Source organism: Parasteatoda tepidariorum, chromosome 6, assembly GCF_043381705.1.
Source record: "Parasteatoda tepidariorum isolate YZ-2023 chromosome 6, CAS_Ptep_4.0, whole genome shotgun sequence".
Classification (NCBI taxonomy): Eukaryota; Metazoa; Arthropoda; class Arachnida; order Araneae; family Theridiidae; genus Parasteatoda; species Parasteatoda tepidariorum.
This window is the reverse complement of record NC_092209.1, coordinates 12,128,846-12,153,094: the sequence shown is the minus strand read 5'-3', so window position 1 is coordinate 12,153,094 and position 24,249 is coordinate 12,128,846. Positions and strand designations below refer to the sequence as shown.

The following is a 24,249-nucleotide window of genomic DNA, read 5'->3' as shown; positions in this document are numbered from 1 at the left end:
AGACTCAGTTCAAACACAGAATTGAATAGAACAATAGATAATAGTACAAGTGTACACCACATGTCGAGACTTGCAAAGTGCCGCCCGTGCGCCCGCTCGCATTTAAATACCCTGCATGATGACTTCAAAAATAGATTTGAAGATATTCTGACGATGGAAATACTACCATAGATCATAACCCCATTTGATGAAACGGAAGAGGTGGATGTGGTATTACAAGAGGAGCTACTTGAGCTCAGCGCCAACGAGGAACTGAAGGTGAAATTTAAAAAAGGCTATCAAACATTTTGGCTAAAGGCAGAAATCCCCGAAAAATATCCTGGGCTGTGGGAAATTGTGAGAAAATTTTTGATAGCGTTTCCCTTGTCATATCTTGTCGAAACAAGTTTTAGTGTCGTTACCAACCTGTTAACAAAAAAAAGGAGCAGATTGGACATCACAGAACGGAGAGATTTGAGATTACTTCTTACAAAACTGAAGCTAAATATTGATAATTTGCTGCCAATTCATCAAGTACATCCATCTCATTAAAAGTATGACTATTTTTTATTGTTGATTTACATTTCAGAATTCATTGTTGATTTTTTGTCAATGTTTGTAATAATAAATGTTTATAATTTTGTATAACTACAAGTATTATTTTAATAAATAGGACACAAGATAATGTGCTACTTTTTTTTCTTCTTAACACCCCAATTTAGGGTGATATTTTTTTAGGAGTTTTGGGAATACAGTAGAAATGTAGCAGCAGGGGGTCTACCGAAAATAGTAAAAATTTGAAAGTGGTCCACGAGAAAAAAAAGTTTGGGAACCTCTGGTTTAAACTGTCAAAAACTGTCACATGTCAAAAACCTGCCAACCCTGATTTAAACACATTCCAAAATAGGTTTAACTTAGTAGCGGGCAAAATGAGTAAAATTACAAAATGAACAATATTACATAAACTGTCAAGCTAAAACGTAAAGCATAACAAAGACTCAAGATGAGATACTTACTTCCAGCAGAATATGAAGATGGTTGTTGTTGGCCATAATTATATTGCTGTTGACTTGATCCATATTGGTCTGCTCCCCCATATGAGCCATAGTTGGTGCTGCTGGCTGGTGCTGAAGAGCCACTCCAACCAGTAGATGATGTACCCTAAAAAACAATTTGAATAAAGAATTATTAGTAATACACTTATAATTTCTGAAACACAAAAATTTCTTTTAAAAAAAACTCAAGATAGTAAGTGAAACATACAATAATTGTGACTAGTGACATAAAAAAAAAAATTTTAAAAAAAGAACAGAGAATATAATTTTTAAATATCATTTTATGACAGATTATTTTATAACTGACATTTAATTTACAGAAAAATTATTATTATTATTGATTGAATATTTAACATAGAATATACGGTAAATAATAAAGGGTTGTAAATTTGGCATGGACAGACCCCTGTAGGCATTTTATAATTCTAATTTAAAAAAATTTCACTTCACTCTTTACTTCATTATATTTATAAAATAAAACAGATGTATTTTTCGAATTAATCATCCATCGCCCTCTGTAAGCTGATATTTCCCATTCTTAAATCAAAATTAAATAATTTGTTTCCGGGAAAAAACACATTAAAAAAAGCTGCTCCATACATTAACGATTTGAGGTATAATCACAGGATTATAAGCATAAGTTATTGGCGTGCCTAGTAGTTAAGAGGTTCAAGAGAGCCTCCGTTTAAACAGGGAGAAAAAAAATACTCTAATTTCTATCTACCCAGCTTTAAAGATAGACGATTGTCACTCTAGTTCAAAATAAAGAGGGAAATAAGTTTTTAAGTCTTTCCAGGTTTTCTGTAAACCAAATAAAAGGTGTTATACTGTACAGATAACTATTTTACCACTTAATTATCAATTTAAAAATAGCCACAGTTCAATCATTCCTATTCTAATTGAATACTTGAATTTCCTTTACTTTTTTGTCTATGCATTTTCTTTTATTAACCTTCCAGCTTCTGTTCACTAAAAAGCATGTTGAACACATCCCATCCTCCATAAAAAAAGAGCCCCACTCTTTCCCCCTTACTCCTTCAAAAATTTGACTTTTCAGTAACATTTCAAACTGAAACATTCATTCGGCAAAAAAAAACTAATATAGATGGTTTTTAGCTCTGCTACACTAAAAGGTGTAACAGAGCTAAAAACCATCTCACTGTATGAAAAATAGGAGAAAGAAACATGGGGAAAACCAAAGATACTCACACTGTATGCATTTGCTGCGGTAGAGCTACCATAACCACTCTGGGGGTATGAAGAATCACCACCATAACTTCCATAAGAATATCTGTAACAATTTTTATTTGAGTTAAGTTACAAAGAAAATTCTGCTTTTAATTTCTTTTATGTTTCATTACTATACAATACTAGAGCAGACAATATCAATTACACATTGGTTTTACATGAAATTTTTTTTTAACTAAACTTAATTTAATAGTTAAAAAGGTCATAACCATTTAACAATAAAAGTTTTAATTTGATTGTCACTATAAGACTTTCCAGAATCAGTTTATATCTAATCTTATTTTAAATTAGCTTAATGATAAAATTAATGAAAGTAAAATTTTTCAATAAATTAAGCAGAATTACTATTTTTATTTTTTTCATATTACTTCAAATTTAAAAATAATTTTGTCTTTTAATAAAAGTGCAGCTCTTTCTAATCAATCATAGTTTGTAAGGTTAAGGACAGAATGGATTAATCCACAGTTAAAACCGTCCAAAACCTTTTTATTCAAATTGTCACAATTAAAAAAAAATATTGTGAAAAATAACAGCTTAATTTCGGAAACAGAATGAAAACATATTCAGAAACAGAATGAAAACAAGTTTTGTTTTACTGACAATAATAATTATATATTTTTTTAATACTGCATTATTTATCCTTAATGTTATCAGTATTGTATGTTTGTAAAATTGATGAACCAGGTAAAATTACCAAAATAGAAAAGAGAGAAGAAGAAATTATACAATTTAAACCCTGACGAATTAAGATTCTTAAGAACATTTTATTTTGCTTAATAATATATTGAACAATAAACAATACTGGAAAATTGATTTCACAAAAATAACAGTAATCAAGTTGTTAATAAGATAGCAACAATAATTATTTAGATAATTGAACATGAAAACGATTTCAGACCGTTCAGCACAACGATTGACAACAAAACATAAAAATATGACTCACCTCGAAATTAATATAGATAATCATATAATAGCTATAGAAACAATAATTAATCTTTAATCCTAATAGTAAAATCGTTTGGGAGCTGGTCCCGAAAAGAAATATTATAAACATCTACAACACATCAAATTCGTAGATTAATTTGCGCCGTGGCGAAAAACAAAGTAAAGGTTCAAAAGAACCTTACTACTGCGCAGGCTCCTACAAAAAATTGCACTGACATTTCTGAATCAGAATTAAAACAAAATAAATGATAGTATTTAATGAATTAATGTTGCTATCTTTTATAAGATACAATTAAGTTTAAAACACTAAATACGAATTGCAGGGATGAGATTAGCCAAAAGGCAAAAAAGCTGAATTTCCACGATAGTAAATTTTACGCAAGCACAACCCTTTAATAATAAATTCCACACAGTTTAATGTAATAAATAATGAGTTGACATACAATTGTGTACTTATCTATTATTATATAAATGACTACATTGATACTTAACATTTAGTGAAAATAAAAATTACCAATTGAAAAAATAAAGCTAGAAATTATATTTTTCCTCAGATCACATCAGAGACAATTATTACTTGAAAAACTACCTGGTTTAGCAAATTAACACTACTGAGAATATACATTAATATTTCATTTCTTTTAATAAATACTGTTACGTGATTTATAGCAAATATATCAGTAATATTACTTTTTAAATTAAATTGGGAAAAAAAAACTTTAACAATGGACCAAATCATTATGTTCATATTATAGACCAATCTAACTAGAGCTCTCTGAAACAGCAATGAAGTAACAGTGAAGTAGATGTTTAAACTGTCAAANTATTTTAGTTTGAAAAATTACATGACAATCAGCAACTGTTTAGATAATTGTTTTTTATTTGATAAGAGTTTTGCATTTTATAGCATAAATAAATAAATTCCTTTTTAAGTGATTGCTTTTGTTTGCTATATCTTTTATGTTTGCTATATTTAGTCGTTAGTCCATCTTCAAACATCTTGTGACAAATCCTATTTTTTCTTCTTTGCAAGCACAGAATGTAAGTTTTGAATATATTCCCTTCCAGTTTCTCTGATGTTGTAACACTTACATATACTAATAATCGTCGTCTGAAAAACAGTCACCTTTATAGTAACTAATTAAGAAAATGATTTACTTCTTACAAGAATCGCGATAGCTGATCTTAAAATTGCGTGAATATGAATAACAATTATGGATTTTGAAATCACATGAATATAAAACTAGATATACGATTTTGAAAATGAGAAAATACAAACTGGGATATAGAAATTTTAAAACGCGTAAATACAAATCACGATTCATAATTTTTAGATCGCGTAAATACAAATCATGATGTGTAATTTTTAGATTGCATAAATAAGAATTATGATGCTTAAATTTTAGAATGCGTGAATGCGAATCCCAATGCCTTATTTTAAAATCACGTATAAATATGAAAATCAATGTTTGATATTATAAACCACATGAGCAAATCAAGGCATTGAATTTTAAACTTGCGTGAATACGAATCGCTACATAGCTTTTTAAAAAGGCGTAAATACGAATCACAATACCGGTTTTTTAAATCTCGTAAATAAGAATCGCAACGTACAATATTCAAATCGCGTGAATAAGAATCGAAACACGCAAATATGAAAAGCTATGTTTGATATTAAAATTGTGTGAATAAGAATCAAGATATTAGCAGATTCCAGGCTGTGGACCTCTAAAAGGCTTGCCAGAAGCAGCGTCGTTTGAACTACGAAAATCGGATCTATCTGCAGGGCGGGTAAAAAATTCGGAAAATCTTTTCTGCTGCGTGTAAAAGGGGAGAAAATAGCTAAAATAAGTAAAAATGAGAAAGGGTTGGTAGCTATGTAGTTTGAATTTTCCGTTTCTCTTTGAAAATCTGTGAATTTTCCGAAAAAGCGGAATACTTAGAAAAAAAGTGAAATTTTTAGAAAATCTGAATTTTTGATTTAAAAAAAAAGCTGAAATTCAAGAGATAAAAGTTAAAAAATCGGAAATTCGCTAAAAGGAGGAAAAATCTCATCAATTGAAAATTAATAAAAAAATATATTAATAAATGATAAGTTTTTTAAAACTAAACAAGTATTAATAGATAATTTATTCATATTTAACACATTTGCTGCCACTAAAAATGATTTTTCCATCCTTAGGAGGCAGATTACAAAACAGGGTTTTAATGGTTTAAATCAATGTTTCCCAAAGCGCGTACCCCGCTAAATGGTTCGCATACCCTCAGGGGTACGGGAACAGTTTAGTGGGGGTACGCGCTTTTATGCGAAATGTCTTGCAACAAAGGAAAATCCTAAAAAAAATTAATTTAAAAACAAAGCTAGTCATGAAAATTTACGATTACATACTTTTCTATTGGTTATTTTTTTCAGAGCTAACAGTTAATGATTAGTGGTGTCAACAGCCAGTTGTGCTTTTGTGCAATTTTTTTATAGTAAAGAATGCATTCTTTTTTATTAGTGGCACACAGCGTTACGAAAAATTTAGAAAGGGTACACAAAAGTCATAAGTTTGGGAAACACTGGTTTAAATGTTCCTTACATTTCACTAGGAAAACCAGAAAAATGAAGAAACATTTTCCTGTTTAGAGAGCGTTCCCCCTCCCCCCCAGCGTGTCTGATCAATAATCTCAGAAATTACTGGCATATTGTATAAAATAGCAGCTTAAAAGGAATATATAAGGAATACCATTCAAGTATATGTAGTACCATTTATGAAACAAAACTGAAAATATTTACAAATAAGCAAAATAAACAGATATTGGCAGTCACACACATAAAAAAATTCAAACAAGTTTTGAAAACCAACCACAAAAAATAATGCTTCACTAACGTGGCGAAACAACCTCTCTGTTCCAACTCCCAAAGTCACACTAAACACAGAGCATATAGCTTATCATAGTCGATCGACATACCAGGAGGTGCTGCTCTGACGCGCCAGTGCTTTGGCGGCAGCGAACGTGTTAAAGGATAAGATTTTCACCTTTGTTATTCAATTAATTGTGGAGCTTTAAAAGTTAAAATCTTTTCTTATTATAATATATCATTTTCCTGTAATAAGTTAAAGCAAATTATATAAAAAGTATCAAATATTCATTAATATATAATTATGTGTACAATAGTTACACAAACACCCTTTGAAAAAATTATCACGGTATTGGACACTTTAAGACAGTTTTAGTCAGTTTAGGATAGTAAAACCCAAGTGTCTTGACCAAAAACCCAAACCAGAAATCAATTACAAATACATGACAAAAACCTTTTATCAAATATCAGCAACTGCAAAAAGGAACATATTAAAATTTTATTACTAATAACTCTTGCAGTTAAGCATTCTGGTGGAAAATTTTTCATTTATACAATTAAGTATAGCATTTATATTTCTCATTACTTCCCACTAAATACAGCACCCTGCTGCCCTTTTAGTCAAAAGAATCCACCCTGCTGCCCCTGAAGTTAATTAATGCCTTGATGTAATAGACTCCATACCCTTTCTCCCCCCCCCAAACTCCACAATGGATTTTTTAAACTTTTGTTATTTTCAACTCTTTTTATTTAATTTGTTGTTGCTGTCAATATAGATTTATAAGGGAAAGGAAAAATAGTCATCACACCCTCCACGATAGTNTTAAAAACATACGGTTATTATTTTATTGATATATGCATGTATTTTAAATAAATTACTAAGCTAATTAACTAGATATATATGTTAATTTATTAATAAAAATTAGTAATTAATATGATTGCTTTGCTAAGTAAAACAAAATAAAATCTTTTACTAATTTACAATGGTTTTAATAGAACGTGTAAAGCCCATAGAAAGAAATTATCGCCTTTTTAGAATAATAATGCCCCTTTTTTAAACTTTTGCCCCCTGCCCTTTTTTCTGGCTAGAATGAGCTCTGCTAAATATATTGCCTAAATTTATTTAATGACAAAAAATTCACATGTAGATTTTAGGGATAAAAATCGAACTTACATAACTAAAAAAATTTTTTAATTCTGACATTTAATATATAAAATGGTTACAAGAGTTAGTTCCACTTTGCATTTTTCTAACACTTTTCCTGTGCAGACAATATCAGACTGTCCTTAAGACTAACACCAATTAGCTAAGAGCACCCAAACAGAGATCTTACTCATTTATCTTTAAATGATTACACGTGCATGTTATACTATAAAATATAAATAGATACAGTACAGTCAACCCCGCTTAAAGGAATACCATCGGATCCAGCCAAATTCATGCTATTAAGCAGGTTTTTTTTATTCAGTAAACTCAGTTTAATGATCAATAATATAATTAAAACTTTCTGTCTTAGTATCATAAAAAAATAACATTTAAAGTTAAATAAAAATAAATCAATGTTAGTGAAAAGTATCATGTAGGAACTAAAATATTATTTGATCCCATCCGAAAAATTATATAATTGAAGACTGTTTCTTATACCCGTTTAATAGATAAATTTATCACAATGGGATATTCCCTTTTAATTTCTACTAAAATTTTCATGACTTCTGCGTATTCCTTTCAAACACATTCATAATTTTTTTTTTGTCTTATCTTCGAAACTTGAGAAATTCCTAAATAACGCACTATTTTAGTTGGGGATTATTTTGAAATTTATTGTTTCTAAGATTCATTTTTTTTTTTGCAATTAATTTAAATCATTCTCTTTCGCGCTCAACTTGCAACCAACTCAAAATTATTCACTGGATTAAGCAATTATTCTACTTAAGAGAAAGACACCCTCTACACTAGTGTATTAGGTTTTTAAAACTTTTTCTTATCAAAGCTAATGGAGCATCAAGAGGGGATCACAAGTCTTGACCTAAAAACAAATCACTCTATCCCTTTTATACATATTATGTGTGAGTGAAGTAAGTGAAGGAGGGGTGAAACTCCCTTTGTTTACTTCAGTGCATAACTGGCAGCAAGATTTGATTAATTTTTCAACTTCATCCCAATCATCAACTAATGAATAAGAAATTCCAATTGAAATGACCACCTATTGTATCCTTATCTTAACTGAAAAAGGGAAACTCCATTTTATCTGGTGAAACATTTCTCAAAATTTTTTTTTTTCTCTTTCATTTCAGTACCGCTTCTTTATGCAATTAAGCGGGGACAAAACATAACAAATAACCGTTTAAACGGGAAAGTATAACATTAGTTTAATATAAATTGATTTGGTTCCATTAAATTTTATCCGTATGAGCGGGTTATTCGATCATCCGAGGGGCGATTAAGTGGGGACGACTGTATTTAATAAAATAGATTCGTGTCTGGATAAATTAGAAATATAATGTATTAAGAATGAAAATGGCAATCTCTTTCTTACTCAAACTCAAAACCCATTTTAACCTAGCATGACATACAATACATCAAATGAATAGTGAAAATTTTATGAGAATTCTGATCTGAGAAAGAACTGCTTACACATCCAGCAAATGTTTTTTATTTTTTTCAAAAATAAAGTATTGGCTAAAAGAAGAAAACATTCATTAAGCTGAAACAAGTAACAGCTTTTTTAATAGGAGCTTTTATTACATCATGATATACCCGTGGCAACACAGCAACAATGTCGCAGAACGTTACCAAGTTCTTGCAGAAAGATCTTTCCTTTGGGAAGTAAAAAAATATTTTAGTTTTCCTTACTGCAGAAATTTTCAAAATTTTTTATCTTTTCTTCATAATTGTATTCAACAGATGCCTTTCTTGGGCATCAGATGGGGGGGGGGGATGTTTGTGATTTTTCTATTCTTATTTGAGAATAAAGTAAAAAAAAAATATTTTTTTTTTGTTTTCTTTTCTGCAGACATTTTCGTTCTATTTTTTTATGCACTTAATTACTATTGATTTCCACATAGCTTTTAAAATCCAATATTTTAAATACTATATTGTTTAGTACAAATGAATCTCAAAATGAAAAGAGGAATTTAGTAACCCCTTTTTGAAGAGTCCAATTTACATGATTTCGTAGTCGATTTTTTCTCTGGAGTTTCAGATTACACGGCTTTCTGCTACGGATTACGCTTCTTTTTATTAATTTTTTTTAATGTTACGACGATTTACAAAAAGCGATAAGGGAATAATCAGCGTATTTTTCTCCTACAAAAAGCAAGAATATCTCCCATACTAGAATAAAAAAGAAATATTACATATTCAATTGAAAAATTATTTTATTTAACCCAAATAGGTTTTCTTTAAACACGCTTCTGTTACTTTAAATTAGTGACATGTATATANATTTTTTTATCTTTTCTTCATAATTGTATTCAACAGATGCCTTTCTTGGGCATCAGATGGGGGGGGGGGGTGTTTNAAATGTTTGTGATTTTTCTATTCTTATTTGAGATAAAATAAAAAAAAAATTTATTTTTGCTTTCTTTTCTGCAGACATTTTCGTTCTATTTTTTTATGCACTTAATCACTATTGATTTCCACATAGCTTTTAAAATCCAATATTTTAAATACTATATTGTTTAGTACAAATGAATCTCAAAATGAAAAGAGGAATTTAGTAACCCCTTTTTGAAGAGTCCAATTTACATGATTTCGTAGTCGATTTTTTCTCTGGAGTTTCAGATTACACGGCTTTCTGCTACGGATTACGCTTCTTTTTATTAATTTTTTTTAATGTTACGACGATTTACAAAAAGCGATAAGGGAATAATCAGCGTATTTTTCTCCTACAAAAAGCAAGAATATCTCCCATACTAGAATAAAAAAGAAATATTACATATTCAATTGAAAAATTATTTTATTTAACCCAAATAGGTTTTCTTTAAGACGCTTCTGTTACTTTAAATTAGTGACATGTGTATATCTGTTATTTTTAAATAAAAGTATCTTGCAGAAAGTTAATATTAGAGAGATTTGTCGCGGTATGAGGTATGAGGAATAAAAAAAAATTCAGGTCTTAAAAGATTAACAAAATCCCATTAAGTCTCATCACAACATTCCCCAATTGCTTGGAAAAAACATGAAAGAGGGCAAAAACTGTGGCTTATTAAGTTTTAAGATAGAAAATATCGGACTATAAATAAATTTATATTCTTAAAACTTCACATAAATGAAAAACAAATAGCAGTAATAAATAGAACAAAAGCTTACCCTGTTTGCCCAGCAGCTGGGTACTGAGAATATTCTGTAAATAAAAGAATTTTATTACTCAATAACTGATAGTTTAAGATTAAACAAAAAGCTGCTAAATTTCTGATTTTTCTAGTTTCTACTATGGCTTTTCTACAACTTACATTAAGATTTACAGCAATAAATAAACTAACTACATTTCAGCATTATTTAGTAGACAGATTGAATTCGTTAAAAAAAGGGAGGAAAATAAGATGAACTTATAATATCTTAGCTAGCAAGAATGGCTGATTTAAGAAATGAGAAGAAAATGACAATTAAATTAAAATTCTAATTTTACAAACGAGCAGATACTTTGAGTACTATTAATTGCCAGTCAATACTAGCTCAAAAAAATTCTATGATAAAAGAAACCACTTCATTACTATAAACATATTAATTGAGAAAATTAGAATAAATTTACAAAAATTATTGAAGGAAAACCACATAAAACTATCTACTTCGTACGAAGACTAAATTGTGCATATGCCTTAGTAAATTATAACCTTAAGTCCACTTTTGTGTTGCACATGCTAAAATATGATAACAATTAAAAATGATAGAATAGTTTACATTAAAAACGTTTTTGAAATTTAAACAATTTATTGCAATAAGGTCAGATATATACTTAACAAAATGGCGCTTAACTTTGACAAAAGCTGAATCTTAAAACGAACTTAAATCAGTGACACAAGACGCATAATATGATACGGAAAACGATAAATTATTACTTACGTTGATCAGCCATAGTTCATATATTTGCGATTTAAAACTGCATAAGTTTTAAATTTAATATTTAATTTAATCCGACAAGAACTGATTGCGAGACGAAACCGGCAATTGAAAATGGTTTTGCTGTAGCACGATTATGTTACAGTTACAAACTTTTTAACTGTCATAAAATATTTTTGCTGTTTTAAAGTTACATTCCAAATGACATGAACACAAACGAGATCTTTCGAAAAAATTCACTTATGCGTAATACACAAAATATGGGAATATCTAGATTTTAATTTTAAATACGTCTTATAAAGCCAAAATTTAAAAAAAAGTTTAATGGCTGCTTTCTCAATTTTTATTCCAACACAAGACACTCGATACTGGTTCCACATCTTTTTTTATTTTATAAGCGGTGTCGAACAGCCGATTCATATTGACTTTGAGATGTTCAACTACGTAGTCTTGGAATTTTAAATTAACTTAAGAACAACACGTTGGAACATTTATGAAAATATGGCATTTTAAAACTAATTAATTCACTATTTCCCCAAATGTTCTTAAATTTATATATTAGCAACGGTATAAATTGTTCTGGTAAACATTATTTTCTGTATATTTTGCAGCATGAGTAGAAGAAGTCTCTCTTCACCATTATTCAAACAGAGCAGAAGTATTAGACAAATTTAAAAATGAAGACCAAATGACAATAATGAAAAAAATCTCAATTTCTTAATCAGACTATACATTAAAAATTAACTACCAAAGGTATAACTTAAAAATCCTGTGGTGATTGAGAAAAGGCGAAATCATCCATATACTTTCAGAAAATATTTTTAAATAAGTTAACAATTTTTTCCCCCATCACCACAAATATATGAAGAATCTTACGGTAAAACAATAGCACGTCACAAAAAGTGAGGTAGAAATTATAATCAAACGTCGTCAATGTGAACACGCTAGATGTCTCATACTCTATTAAGCTAAGATTTATATTCACTTCGGTTGGTAAGGAAACTGTTGATTCCACATTATACTAGGTGTTACAAAATTTCTACCGTAAATATGATTTTAAGCAGAGTTGGTCCCTGCCAATTTTCATGTTAACCCCTAGATTAAGAATAATAGTAAATATATACGGATAATAATAAATTTTATTTATAATTTAAAAAATAAGTTTGTCTACAAGTTTTATTTATTTACTTATTTTTTAAAATAAAAATGCCGTACAATTTACTTTTATAATGTGCATTAATTTAAATTCGATAGAGTAAAAAAAGAAATGTCCTACCCTAGGCAATTTCAGAAGAGCTATCAAAATATTAGATATCTATATTATATTTACGTTTTCTTCTACTTATTACTTATATCTGGAAATAAAAATAAAGTATTGTTCGAATACAATTATAAATCTTACCTTTTTATATTTTGAAATTATTTTATTTGATAATGGTAAAAAAAAATGCATAAAGGTATAACTTTTTGTTTTGCTTCATATTTACAAAACATGAGTAGTAAACATGAACGAAACAAGTACAAAACATGAACGAAATATTCTTAAAAATTCAAACTTGCTCAATTGTATACACATTGGATTATTCAGATGTATACAGAAGTTTCATTCAAAAATTTCTTACTTGATTACGTGAAATAACTGTTAAATATTTATTCTGAACATTCTGTTCAGAATTTTTTTTCTGGATTGTTTCGCACAGAGCATCTTTAATAATCGTGTAAAATTTAATGAATAAAGGTAGGACTTCTTCAATCACACCTTTTGACAGTCTTACGCAATCAGATTTCTAATCATTCTGATCGCTTCAAGAACGCCTGTTCCTTATATTTTGCTCAAAAATAGATATAATTTTTATCAATCAGATAGATAGCAAAAGATTTCCGATAACATGGACATTTACCTCATTGGTTAAAACAATAAAACTAGCCAAAATATATTGATCAATTTAATGTAACAAAAACGATGTTAATTTCCGGTACACCTAATATATTACTAAAAAAGATTGATCGCTAAAACTTAAAAATTCCTGAAATTTAACAAATCAATAAAACTTAAATATAAAAATTATTTTGTTAAATGTCCTAATGTATTAAAAATAAAGTCAAAATTTAGCACTTTTGAAAAATTTCAAAATTATTATAACATATTAGAGAAAATACTAAACACAATGATTTAATTTTTAATTTGTTAATATTTAAGAAATTTTAAAAATATTATTATTTAAAAAAAAAAGCAGTAAGAAAGCTAAAATAAACTGACAAAAATATAAATGCAATCAGTAAATTTTAAAACGAGAAAAGGGGAAAAAAATAAGTTGAACTTTATTTTCAAAAAAATTATTATATATTTAAGATTATAATTTATCGATGGAAGAGGTAACAAACAATATTTTAATTTCTAATTTTATAAAAATTTGATGTAATTTTAAGTTTAATATTGAGAAAATTATAAACAAGGAAAAAAGTAAGTCACAAAAATTGAGAAAAAATAGAGTCTGAAAAATCATCTTTACTTCAATGAAATTTCAATATTTTTTTCCCACAGGAAAGTAAGATGGATTTGATTGCAAGTTGAAACAGAGGGAAATTGAAAAACGATTATCGGTCTTTCCAAGATTCAACCTTTGATTATTTTTTTTTTCCTTTTTTTTTTTAATGTTTCTTACATCTGACTTCCTTTACCTCCCTTCCTTCTTTCTTGACCGAAATATTAACTATTGAACCAATTGGTATGCTGTTTCATTTTCATTTTTGATAAAGATTAAAAAGAAAAAGAAAAAAAAACACTCTGATCCTTGCTCTTTAGATATTCAAGAGTAGGTCGAAGAGTATGTGAAGTAGCATGCTTTTGCAAAACAATTTTATACCCTTTCAATAAGGATAGTCATTTCTTACTCATGAAGCATTCTCACTACACGTGAATCACATAGGCTATCGCACGTTAATGCGATTAGAGATGAGTAGATCGTCTTATAAGTGATTTTCAAACATTCGCACGCGTGCTTAAGACGATCGACTTTGCAATAATTGTTAAACGGTTACTAAATTGAAGCCGTCTTAATAAAGATGCAAACGAGGGTAGTACTATAGGCTGACTTTGATTGTTGTTGTTGTTGCAGTTCATTTATGTCGCACTAGAGTTGCACATTGGGCTATTGGCGGCGGTCTGGGAAACATCCATGAGGATGATCCGAAGACATGACATCACAATTTTGATCCTCTACAGAAGGGATGGCGCCCCCGCTTCTATAGCCCGACGACCTGCATGCGAAGTCGAGCACTTAACGGTAGAACAGTTTAACGAGCACTGATACCGCACACTCTCGATCCCTACGCAGACTGATCCAAGAGGTCACCCGCCCGCACACTGACGGCAGTCAGTGATGCTTGACTTCGGTGATCTGCTGGGAACCGTGTCTTAACGATCAGTCCACTGCGGACAGGAAGACTTTGAAACACCACTTATAGCTTTAGTCTTTTCATTCTGGGTAACAATCCAAATCATGAACGCAAATAAATTAATCACAAAGTAAATACATTAAAAAAAGCATAATAAATCATAAAATAGATTTTTAAAGTATATACTATTCAATAAGAAATATTTGAATGATAAAAAATAAGTATTTTTATAACTTTTTAAAATTTTGTGCTGATGACAACCAAATAAATCTGGGGCTTCATGTGAGAAAACTGGATCATTCATACGAAGTAATTTTCTGGCAATTAGAATGCGTTGATATCGACAAAAAATCGTTTTATGCTATTACGTTTTTATGTTTTNGTCTGCGAAACATCCCGGAGGATGATCCGAAGACATGCCATCACAATTTTGATTCTCTGCGGAGGAGATGGCACCCCCGCTTCGGTAGCCCGACGACTTGCACGCGAAGTCGAGCACTTAACGGTAGAACAGTTTAACGAGCACTGATACCGCACACCCTCGATCCCTACGCAGACTGATCCAAGAGGTCACCCGCCCGCTGGACTTCGGTGATCTGCTGGGAATAGTGTCTTAACGATCAGTCCACTGCGGACAGGATGACTTTGAAACACCACTTGTAGCTTTAAGCTTTTCATTCTGGGTAACAATCCAAATCATGAACGCAAATAAATTATTCACAAAGTAAATACATTAAAAAAAGCATAATAAATCATAAAATAGATTTTTAAAGTATATACAATTCAATAAGAAATATTTGAATGATAAAAAATAAGTATTTTTATAACTTTTTAAAATTTTGTGCTGATGACAACCAAATAAATCTGGGGCTTCATGTGAGAAAACTGGATCATTCATACGAAGTAATTTTCTGGCAATTAGAATGCGTTGATATCGACAAAAAATCGTTTTATGCTATTACGTTTTTATGTTATACAAAAAATGTGAGTCAGGATAGCTAGAAGGATAGCTAAATATATGAAATATTTTCAATGTGTACAAATGTTTGGTACCCTTTGAGTTCACATTAAGAAAATTTATGTATAGCTGAATAAGATTATAAAACTGCTCTTTCAAATTTATAATTAGCTTGTTATACAATTGCTTTTTTATTATTACTTCAATTATTCATGGAAATTTTTTTTCTTCTTTCTATACATTATAAATTTTTTGCATCACGCATTTTTATCTCTCTTTTTTGAGCCGAGTAAATGTGAGGAAAGTGTCACACTGATTTATTTTTAAAGAATTATACTTAGACAGCATAGAAATGGATGCTCGTTACTGTTGCGTNTTTTTTTTTTTTTTTTTTTTTTTTTTTTTGAAGACACATATTTTCCCAGTTTTCTTGAGAAAGTATGCGCCATTTTGGGGGATCATGTTACACAGTTTGAGAGTGCCTACCTGGAATTCCCTAAAATATTCTCTGTTAATGTTACGAAAAGGAAATGTGAAAAGAAATCTTATTATTTTTTAAAGTGGTAGGAATAGGTGTAGTAAAAATAATGATGTTTGAACTTATTAGATATTTTTCAGTAATGACTACCATTTTCCTTTCCTTTTGAAAAAAAAAAAAAGAAAGAAAGAAACTCAATCCCATAATTTTAAACCAAAATGTCTAATTGAAGTCACCGGCACCAGCTTGTCATCAAGAATTCAATCCTATCAAGATCTTAGGAGTGATTTACAGAACCAGTCCCCCTTCCCTTGTTGCAAAGAACATCGTCACGTGATTCCGGGACGATTTTCCTTCCAGTAAATCCTATCTCCAGTCTTTTATTATTGGAGGTGGATTGCTGAGCTTTGTTTTGAACAATAAAATTCAATAAAAATGGTTGTATACTGTTGTGCATACGGATGGGAAGAAAAATTCTTAAAAGGAGGGTCTTTTACATTTCACAAATAAGATTTTTATTCTTTTACATTCACTTTTAAGCATTTATTTACATTTTGCATGTTAGCACATCAAGTTATGGAATGAAATAAATTGGTTTTTAACCTGCAAAATAGCTATTATTTTTTTATATTAATATTTAAATTGATAGATTACAATGTAGTTAACATTTGTAGGTATTTTCATTACAATTTAATTTTATATTGATATAAATATTTTGATATTTTTACTGCTTTTTCGATGAAACGCGGGCATTTTTTTCACGCCAATATTTTGCAAACAAATCGCTTTTTTTTTGCTCTGAACTTATATTGATGCGTTGAAATAATTTTTTTTTTATACTTTCAGGTGAATTTAATTACATATTTTAGTTGTACAAACTTAAAAATATATATAAAAGTACATTTCATATAATATAAAATTTTTAGGATCAAAAATAAAATTATCTTTTAATAAATTCCGTTATTGAATAAAATTTATAATTCGAAGAATACTTTTTTTTCATTATTTAGGAAATTACTTTATTGCATAGGAAAAATTGTTCGGATATTCATATTTATTTAGGAAATTTCATATTTATATTTATTACTGTACATTTATTATTCAGGAAAATATTAACTAGGTTACCGTAAGTTCTATTATTAATAATAGGTCCTAATATCTCCTCTAAGGTCAAGATACCCTTAACTAACAGCTGACTGTTGTGGTACTGCTTTACCTTACTAACATATTCTGAGATTTGGTAAAAAAATGAGAGAAGTAGAAGCAAATATATAATTTTTTAATTCTGCTCTTTTTTAATTTTTTTTTCTTTTTTACGTTTTTGAAAAATGCTAGTTGTAAATGGTTTCAAAACCATAAAGGAAAAGCAATTTTCGTTACTGTAAACTTTACGGTTAATCAGATGGATCGACAGCTGCCAGTTATTTTTTCATAATTTTAGAATGAAAATTTTAACAGTGTGGGTCGTAATTCTGTCGTTATAAATCAGAACATTGCTTTAAATATACACATTGTTCTCTAAAATTTGAAGAGACTTGTTTTCATTTTATCACAATAGCTACTTACTTTCTTTTAAGATATGATATTTCCTTTTTACCTATGCACAAGTCGTTTAATTTTTTATGACTTATGGTAGTAATAAAANGGTTTTGCCATACAAATCTCTATGGTAACCATAGGCGTATGGTATCTTGCCATATAAATTTCTATGGTAGCCATAGGCTTATGGGGTTGTGCCATACAAATCTCTATGGTAGCCATAGGCTTATGGTGTTGTGCCATACAAATCTCTATGGCAACCATAGGAGTATGGTATCTTGCCATACAAATTTCTATGGTAGCCATAGGTTGCCATAGATTACCATAGGCTTCTCTATGGCAAATTTTCCTAAGGGTTACTATAAGTTCTATTATTAATAATAGGTCCTAATATCTCCTCTAAGATCAAGATACCCTTAACTAACAGCTGACTGTTGTGGTACTGCTTTACCTTACTAACATATTCTGAAACTTGGTAGAAAAATTTGAGAAGTAGAAGCAAATATATTAATTTTTTAATTCTGCTTTTTTTAATTTTTTAAAATTTTTTTTTACGCTTTTGAAAAATGCTAGTTGTAAATGGTTTCAAAACCATAAAGGAAAAAAAAATTTCGTTACCGTAAACTTTACGGTTAATCAAATGGACCGACAGCTGCCAGTTATTTTTTCATAATTTTAGAATGAAAATTTTAACAGCGTGGGTCGTAATTCTGTCGTTATAAATCAGAACATTGCTTTAAATATACACATTGTTCTCTAAAATTTTAAGAGACTTGTTTTCATTTTATCACAATAGCTACTTACTTTCTTTTAAGATATGATATTTCCTTTTTACCTATGCACAAGTCGTTTAATTTTTTATGACTTATGGTAGTAATAAAATTTAAAAATCTCTAACATACCACTTTTCTCTTCAGTAGACAAAATAATGAAAATAATTTGTCATTTTAAAACAACAGTCTTGATTTGTTAGGACAACTGTGACTATCAGTAATATGGTATCAGCTGTAAAAACTATGAAAAATTTCACAAATTAAATTTGTTTTTACATTAAAAAAAAGAAAAGAAAATAAGTTTTAATAGTATCGAATGCTGTTAGACGTGCAATCATAGTTACTCATACAAAATTAGTGCATTGATGAAGTTTTTGTCTAGTCAGAGTATAGACTAGTAATTCTGTCCTGTATATACAGGACAAAATCATAATAAATGTTTACAGCTCTCCTTTCCAGTTCTTTACAAATGTATATGTATTTAGTATGCTTTAGTTTTTTCTTCATTTCACTTTCGATGTTTTTAAAAATCAATTTTTAGGCATACATTTTCTTTTTTTAAATTTGAGAAATATTAACAGTTTTAAGTATTAATTTGAATTAAATATTCTTTTCACATCAACGTTATTGTGGTTTTATCTATCAGATGTGATTGAAAATTTTAATATTATAATAATAATAATTTAATAATTACTTGCAGTCTATAGAAATGGAAACGATAAAAATGCTGTATTTACACTATTTATTATCTAAATTTTTTTACAATGACTTTAAAATTCTTTTTACAAAAGTAATTTAGAATAGCCAAGCTTAGGGGCATAAAGACCATGTCCATATGCAAGAGGATGTCCAGAATAGGCGAGTCCATGTCCCAAAAGTCCAGTGTAGGCCAATGGGGCTGCTCCAAGAAGTCCAGTGTGGGTTAGAACAGGGGCGATTGGAGCGGTCTTAGCAACGGCATATGGAAGAGGAGCAGCATAAGCTACTGGAGCAGCATGATGAGTAGTGACCACTGATTTTTGAACAGCATATGTTGGTGCAGATAGAACGGTTTTGGAGACTAGAGGAGCATGGAGGAGTGGTGCTACAGGGGCGTGAAGAAGAGGAGCTGCTGGAGCATGAATCACAGATTTGCTAAGAAGGGGAGCAGTGATGATGGGAGCTGCTGGTGCTTTGATGGCAAGTCCATGTCCATACACAGCTGGAGCGAGGAGTGCAGTGGCATGAGCAGCTGCCAAAGCAGTGAGGAAGAATGCAACCTATAGAAAGTAATAAATCTAATAAATATAAATGCAGAAACATGGGTGAAACAAAGAATTATGTGTTACGTAAAGGTGAGCCAATACAGCTCACGGACTAGTGCCTAAGTTTCTCCTACGAACACCTTCGTTTTCTGTAGGAAATACTGAGTCCGTATCCAGTTCTCGTATTAAATAGGGATAAAATATTTCTAAAATTAGATGGAACACATCACACATGCATGCCCAAACACGATACGCTATAAGCTTAGTTTTTATTTTGGACTTTATTTTTAAGGGTAATTGTTATTTAAATCCGATTAGGAGCGAGTTTAACGCCTATAGGGGTACCACCAATCTTAACTTTTATATAGCGAGTTAAAAATGAGTTTGTGGCACAACTTTATTGCCCACATACGTAGCATCTTTAGTTAGACTCAAAATTTCACCTACGAGGTTTAGACAAGACTAGATGTTTCATTTACAAATTTCTGTGCTACGTAATAGTTGAATCATTTTTTCCCAGTCGAATTACGAGGCTAAACAGAGATAATAATAAAGAAAAGGCGTACGTATCTTAGGCATTTTAAGATCATATTGTAAAACAAAGATACGTCTCGGGGGAAAAAAAGTGGTAGCAAGTTTTTGATTAACTGCAATGTACAGTTTAGTGCTTTATTTAAATTCGACTTTCAAAAACCAAATCAGAATGATAAATCTAAAATATACTCGGGAAAAAAAATCTCTGTTATAAAGTTAATATAGAATGCGTATTTTTATCAGCAATTCATTTGTAAGCCTATGAGAGTAACATTTAGATTAGTAATTGTTCTTTATACTTTTAAAAAATGATAAAATTGTTTAACTCAGCAAATATTGTTAATTCTTTATCATAATTTATACAACTTATTATTAAAAATTACGTAACTTATTGAAAGTTTGCTGGCAAGATATTTTAGAACGAAAATAAAAGCTTCGAAATAAAACAGATGAGATATTGATATATTACTTTAGTTAAAATTAGAACATTCTGTTTGACATCTTAGTTTATTTAAACAAATTTATGTTTCAATTTTTGGTTTTATTTCAATGGTAAGAACATTTCGGTATACAATAGAATTTAAAACAATTTAAGTTAGATTATGTTTGATGTAAAAGTTTATTTAGATTAGATATAATGCAATTTTTCAACTAAATGTGATAGAAATTTTTTTCAAATGTTCGTCCATTTTAATATATGATCCTTTTTTTTAATATAAGTTTATAAAACATGAACTGATCTTGAAAAAAAAAAAAGGACAAACAAGTAGGCCTAGGTTTTAGAACAAAATGTTCCATTCTAATTGTTCTACTGCTGGCACCAGTGAATTAATATTTCAATATGACTGTAATGTTAATGTGCTTAAAATAGGCTAATTGAAGTTATGGTTTAAATGAGTGATTTACCTGTCGGATTTACATTTGCTTTCTGCAGTAATGAAAAAAATGAAGTAACTGTGTAATTAAACGGTGCAGGGGCAGTCAGAAATTATAATTTTACACAGATAATTTTTACAAATATGAATGAAATTATTTTTATGTATTCATATTTGGTAATAATATTTCAGGCATTGATGCATTGTATGATGCATTCATGGCATTGAATAAAACGTTTTTATGGCAGATTAATTTCACTTGTTCCGAGTGCATAATTGCAAGGTAACTACGGGCGATTAAAAATACAAAAATAGTATTTAAAAAAATTCTAAATTTTATTCAAAGAGATTAATTATAAAAATTAATTATTAAGAAATAAATCAGCAACTTTTCTCGTATATTATTTTCAGTTTAATATCGTAAATGATTATAAAAACGTTTTTTGCTTTAAATATAAATCATTTGAAATGTAAGCCATAGTGGTAATTACAATTGATTAATTAAAGAGATTATGAATGAGTGAAAATTTATTGAGTTTCTATCACTTTTTACATTTTTAGTCGCCTGTAGCATCGCTGTAATGGTGAAACAGTCCAAATACAAAAAAAGTAATAGACAATAATCACTCTGATAACTAACTAACCAAACAAATAAATGAATAAAAATAAACCAATAGAAAAATTAACAAATAAAAAATAAATCGATAAATAAAGAAAAGCATATAAATACAAAATAATTTGTAAAATAAATAAATGCAGGAAGATTTCTTTTTATTATGTGTTAGTATTGAGTTTTATTTTTTTTTCCATTTTATTTTATAACTTATCGTCCAAATAGATATTAGATAATTTCAAAAATATAGAAAAATAATTAAAAACCAAATTTCTTAAAAATGTCAGTTTAGTATTGTAGAAATAGGGAATTAAATAGCAAGAATAATTTAAACTATTTAAACGAATTAACAACTTTAAGGTATCAACTGTTTAAACGGGAACTTCTCAAACGGGTTTCAATGTATTGAAATTCACTTTAAAATTCTACATATTTTATTATGACAAAAATAGTTCAAGCAGGTAATAATCAGATTTTTAAGAAGTAAACAAATAAAAAAATTATCGAAAACGAACTCAAAATTAATGTTTGCCTTTGGTACTGACATATTTATTAATAAATAAGATGTTAAAAATTATATTGTAAATTTTGCTTTAATTGCACTAAAGTAGGATATTTATTGGTAAAATATAATTTTTATTTTTTTCTTTTCTTTATTTTGCTTCTCGTATTGAGACTTTTCATTGATTTTCCATAAGTTTGTGATTCGCTTTATATAAAGATTTAGTTCCACAACAATGCTATATTAAATTATTAATTACAAAGCTTTTTGTTGTAGTTTAAGTGCTAAGAAACGCTTTGTTAAAAAAGCATCAAAAGAATTTTTTTCTCTCATACATGCCAAAATAAACAAATACAATGCATACATCGATTCCTTTACGTATGTCTAGGTAAAATTTGAAGATTTTCTGCTAACATATTAAATGATTTGCGAAGTAATTTAATTTTTTTTTCATTATTAAAAATTTTTGTACAATTTGGTAGGTTTCGTCATATTATCTGAGACTTCAAAATTAAGCAAGCAAACTATAAAACTTACTAAAAAATCTAAAATAGTTTTAAAAAAAGCTCTTAAATTTTCAATTTAAAGGCCCTGTGTTCTTTAACAGCTTCTTTTGATAATTATTTCGAATGAAACATATTTTTTTATGTGTGTAACATATATAAATGAAGAAAAAAAACGAACTTACCTTAGCAATCATGATGTATTAGTAAATGGTTTTACTGAATGGTCAGAACACATTGCATTAGTTTTAAGCCATGTTTATATATCCCTTCAATACAAGGACACCCGGCTTCCAATAAACGGGTATATTCATTCAATCAAACGAAAGGGATCAGAAATATTGAATGATCTTGAAATCTTAAATCTCTAATACTTCCCGATTGAATAGGCATTTTATTTTTCTGAATACGAAAACGTGACCTTCGATTTAGAAGACTAGCCACTATAGACGAGGGCGGAAGAAACGGTAAAAAGAACCGTTATAATTATTCAAACCGTAATTATTTATTTTTTTAATTAATGGCCAACAGATTCTTCAAGGCTGTAGCGAAGTTGTTCGATGGGCTGGGTCAAATAAGGAAATATAACTAGCATTCAGAACCAAAATGGGTTAAGAAAAACATACTGCTGGTTGTTCTTAAGCCACTCTGCGTCGATTGTCATGGTATTCCTTTTACTTGAAATCTCAATGCATGTCTCAGAGCAACAGTGGTTTAAGAATCTTTCTAAACGAAGTGGACATACGCTACTTTGTATTTTCGGTTTGCGTTTTTTGTTGTTAAGAAACCAGTCGTAACTAGTTGCTAAATAAATGAAATACAAACCTAAGTTATGAGATGGTTTACTAAATGACGTAATACATTTTGTTTTTGTGAGAAAAAAATTCGAAATTAAATGTTATCTGAATATATATAAATAAAATTTAAATATATATTTACTAATAATAAATACGTAATAATGGAGACTGTACGTTATAATTACATGAATCATACATAATGTTAAATAATGAATTTGATAAGCTGTGTGACAAGAAAGCGCGATTTTTTCCCCTTATTTCCTTTTTTGACTCAATAAGTTAATTTATATGTATTTTTAATCTGTATCTGTATTTTTAATTAGCTAAATGACCTTCCTGTCAATATAGTGACTGATATGTTTAACTACACTTTAAATAACTTTTTAAAAAAATAAGCTACAATCGTTTCAAAATATATGTTTATTGGCCGAATTAAACTGAGATTTATTTATTTTATATCCAAATGGGCTGTTTCTTTAAAATTTAAACGAAGTTTATGCAGCACAAAGATAAATTTTATTTATTTTTATGAATTATCTTAAAATAAAGTCAGTAATTTTGGTGGTATGAAAAAAGCTCAAACATTCTGAAATGAAACTGTATTAATGAAGTTTAAAAATTAAATTTTTTTTTTTATTTTTTATTGTTTTACTATTCGTCATACTCTTAATATTTCTGAAATTCTCGTTGGATTTCTGAGACATAAATGAAAATTGGCCAATGTTAAAGAAATGGAAAAACTTTGGCTAATAAAAAAAAAATTGATAATTTAAAATTTATAGATTCAGATAAATCAATAAATAGTTAGATAGGTAATTAAAAGTAATAGAAAATATTTATAAAAGTAAATATCTGTCATATAATATTTTTTAAAAGTAAATGTAAAGTAAAATTAAAACA

The 24,249-nt window shown here is 28.9% G+C and overlaps 2 protein-coding genes across 7 annotated transcripts in view; both read right to left on the bottom strand.

The window, feature by feature from the left end:
• Positions 1 to 11,361, bottom strand: part of LOC107450979 (RNA-binding protein cabeza) — a 25,249-nt gene extending 13,888 nt beyond the window's left edge. For 2 of the 6 annotated variants that reach the window (XM_016066929.3, XM_071182001.1), the window contains exons 1-4: positions 11,138 to 11,277; positions 10,385 to 10,418; positions 2,244 to 2,325; positions 996 to 1,140 (exon numbers count right to left, since the gene is read on the bottom strand). In XM_016066929.3, the coding sequence (XP_015922415.1) occupies positions 996 to 1,140; positions 2,244 to 2,325; positions 10,385 to 10,418; positions 11,138 to 11,150 (274 nt within the window). In that variant the 5' untranslated portion in view covers positions 11,151 to 11,277. Of the gene's footprint in view, positions 1 to 995; positions 1,141 to 2,243; positions 2,326 to 10,384; positions 10,419 to 11,137 lie in introns of all 6 variants that reach the window. The other 4 variants (XM_016066928.3, XM_016066927.3, XM_071182002.1 and 1 more) reach the window with 4 other exon arrangements.
• Positions 11,362 to 19,006: 7,645 nt separating this feature from the next.
• Positions 19,007 to 22,897, bottom strand: LOC107450982 (cuticle protein 63-like). Its single transcript, XM_016066934.3, has 2 exons — positions 22,738 to 22,897; positions 19,007 to 19,540 (listed from the first exon to the last, which is right to left on the bottom strand). Exons 1-2 carry the CDS (start codon positions 22,747 to 22,749, stop codon positions 19,064 to 19,066), a joined length of 489 nt encoding a protein of 162 aa, XP_015922420.1. The 5' UTR covers positions 22,750 to 22,897; the 3' UTR covers positions 19,007 to 19,063.
• Between the last annotated feature and the right edge of the window lie 1,352 nt (positions 22,898 to 24,249).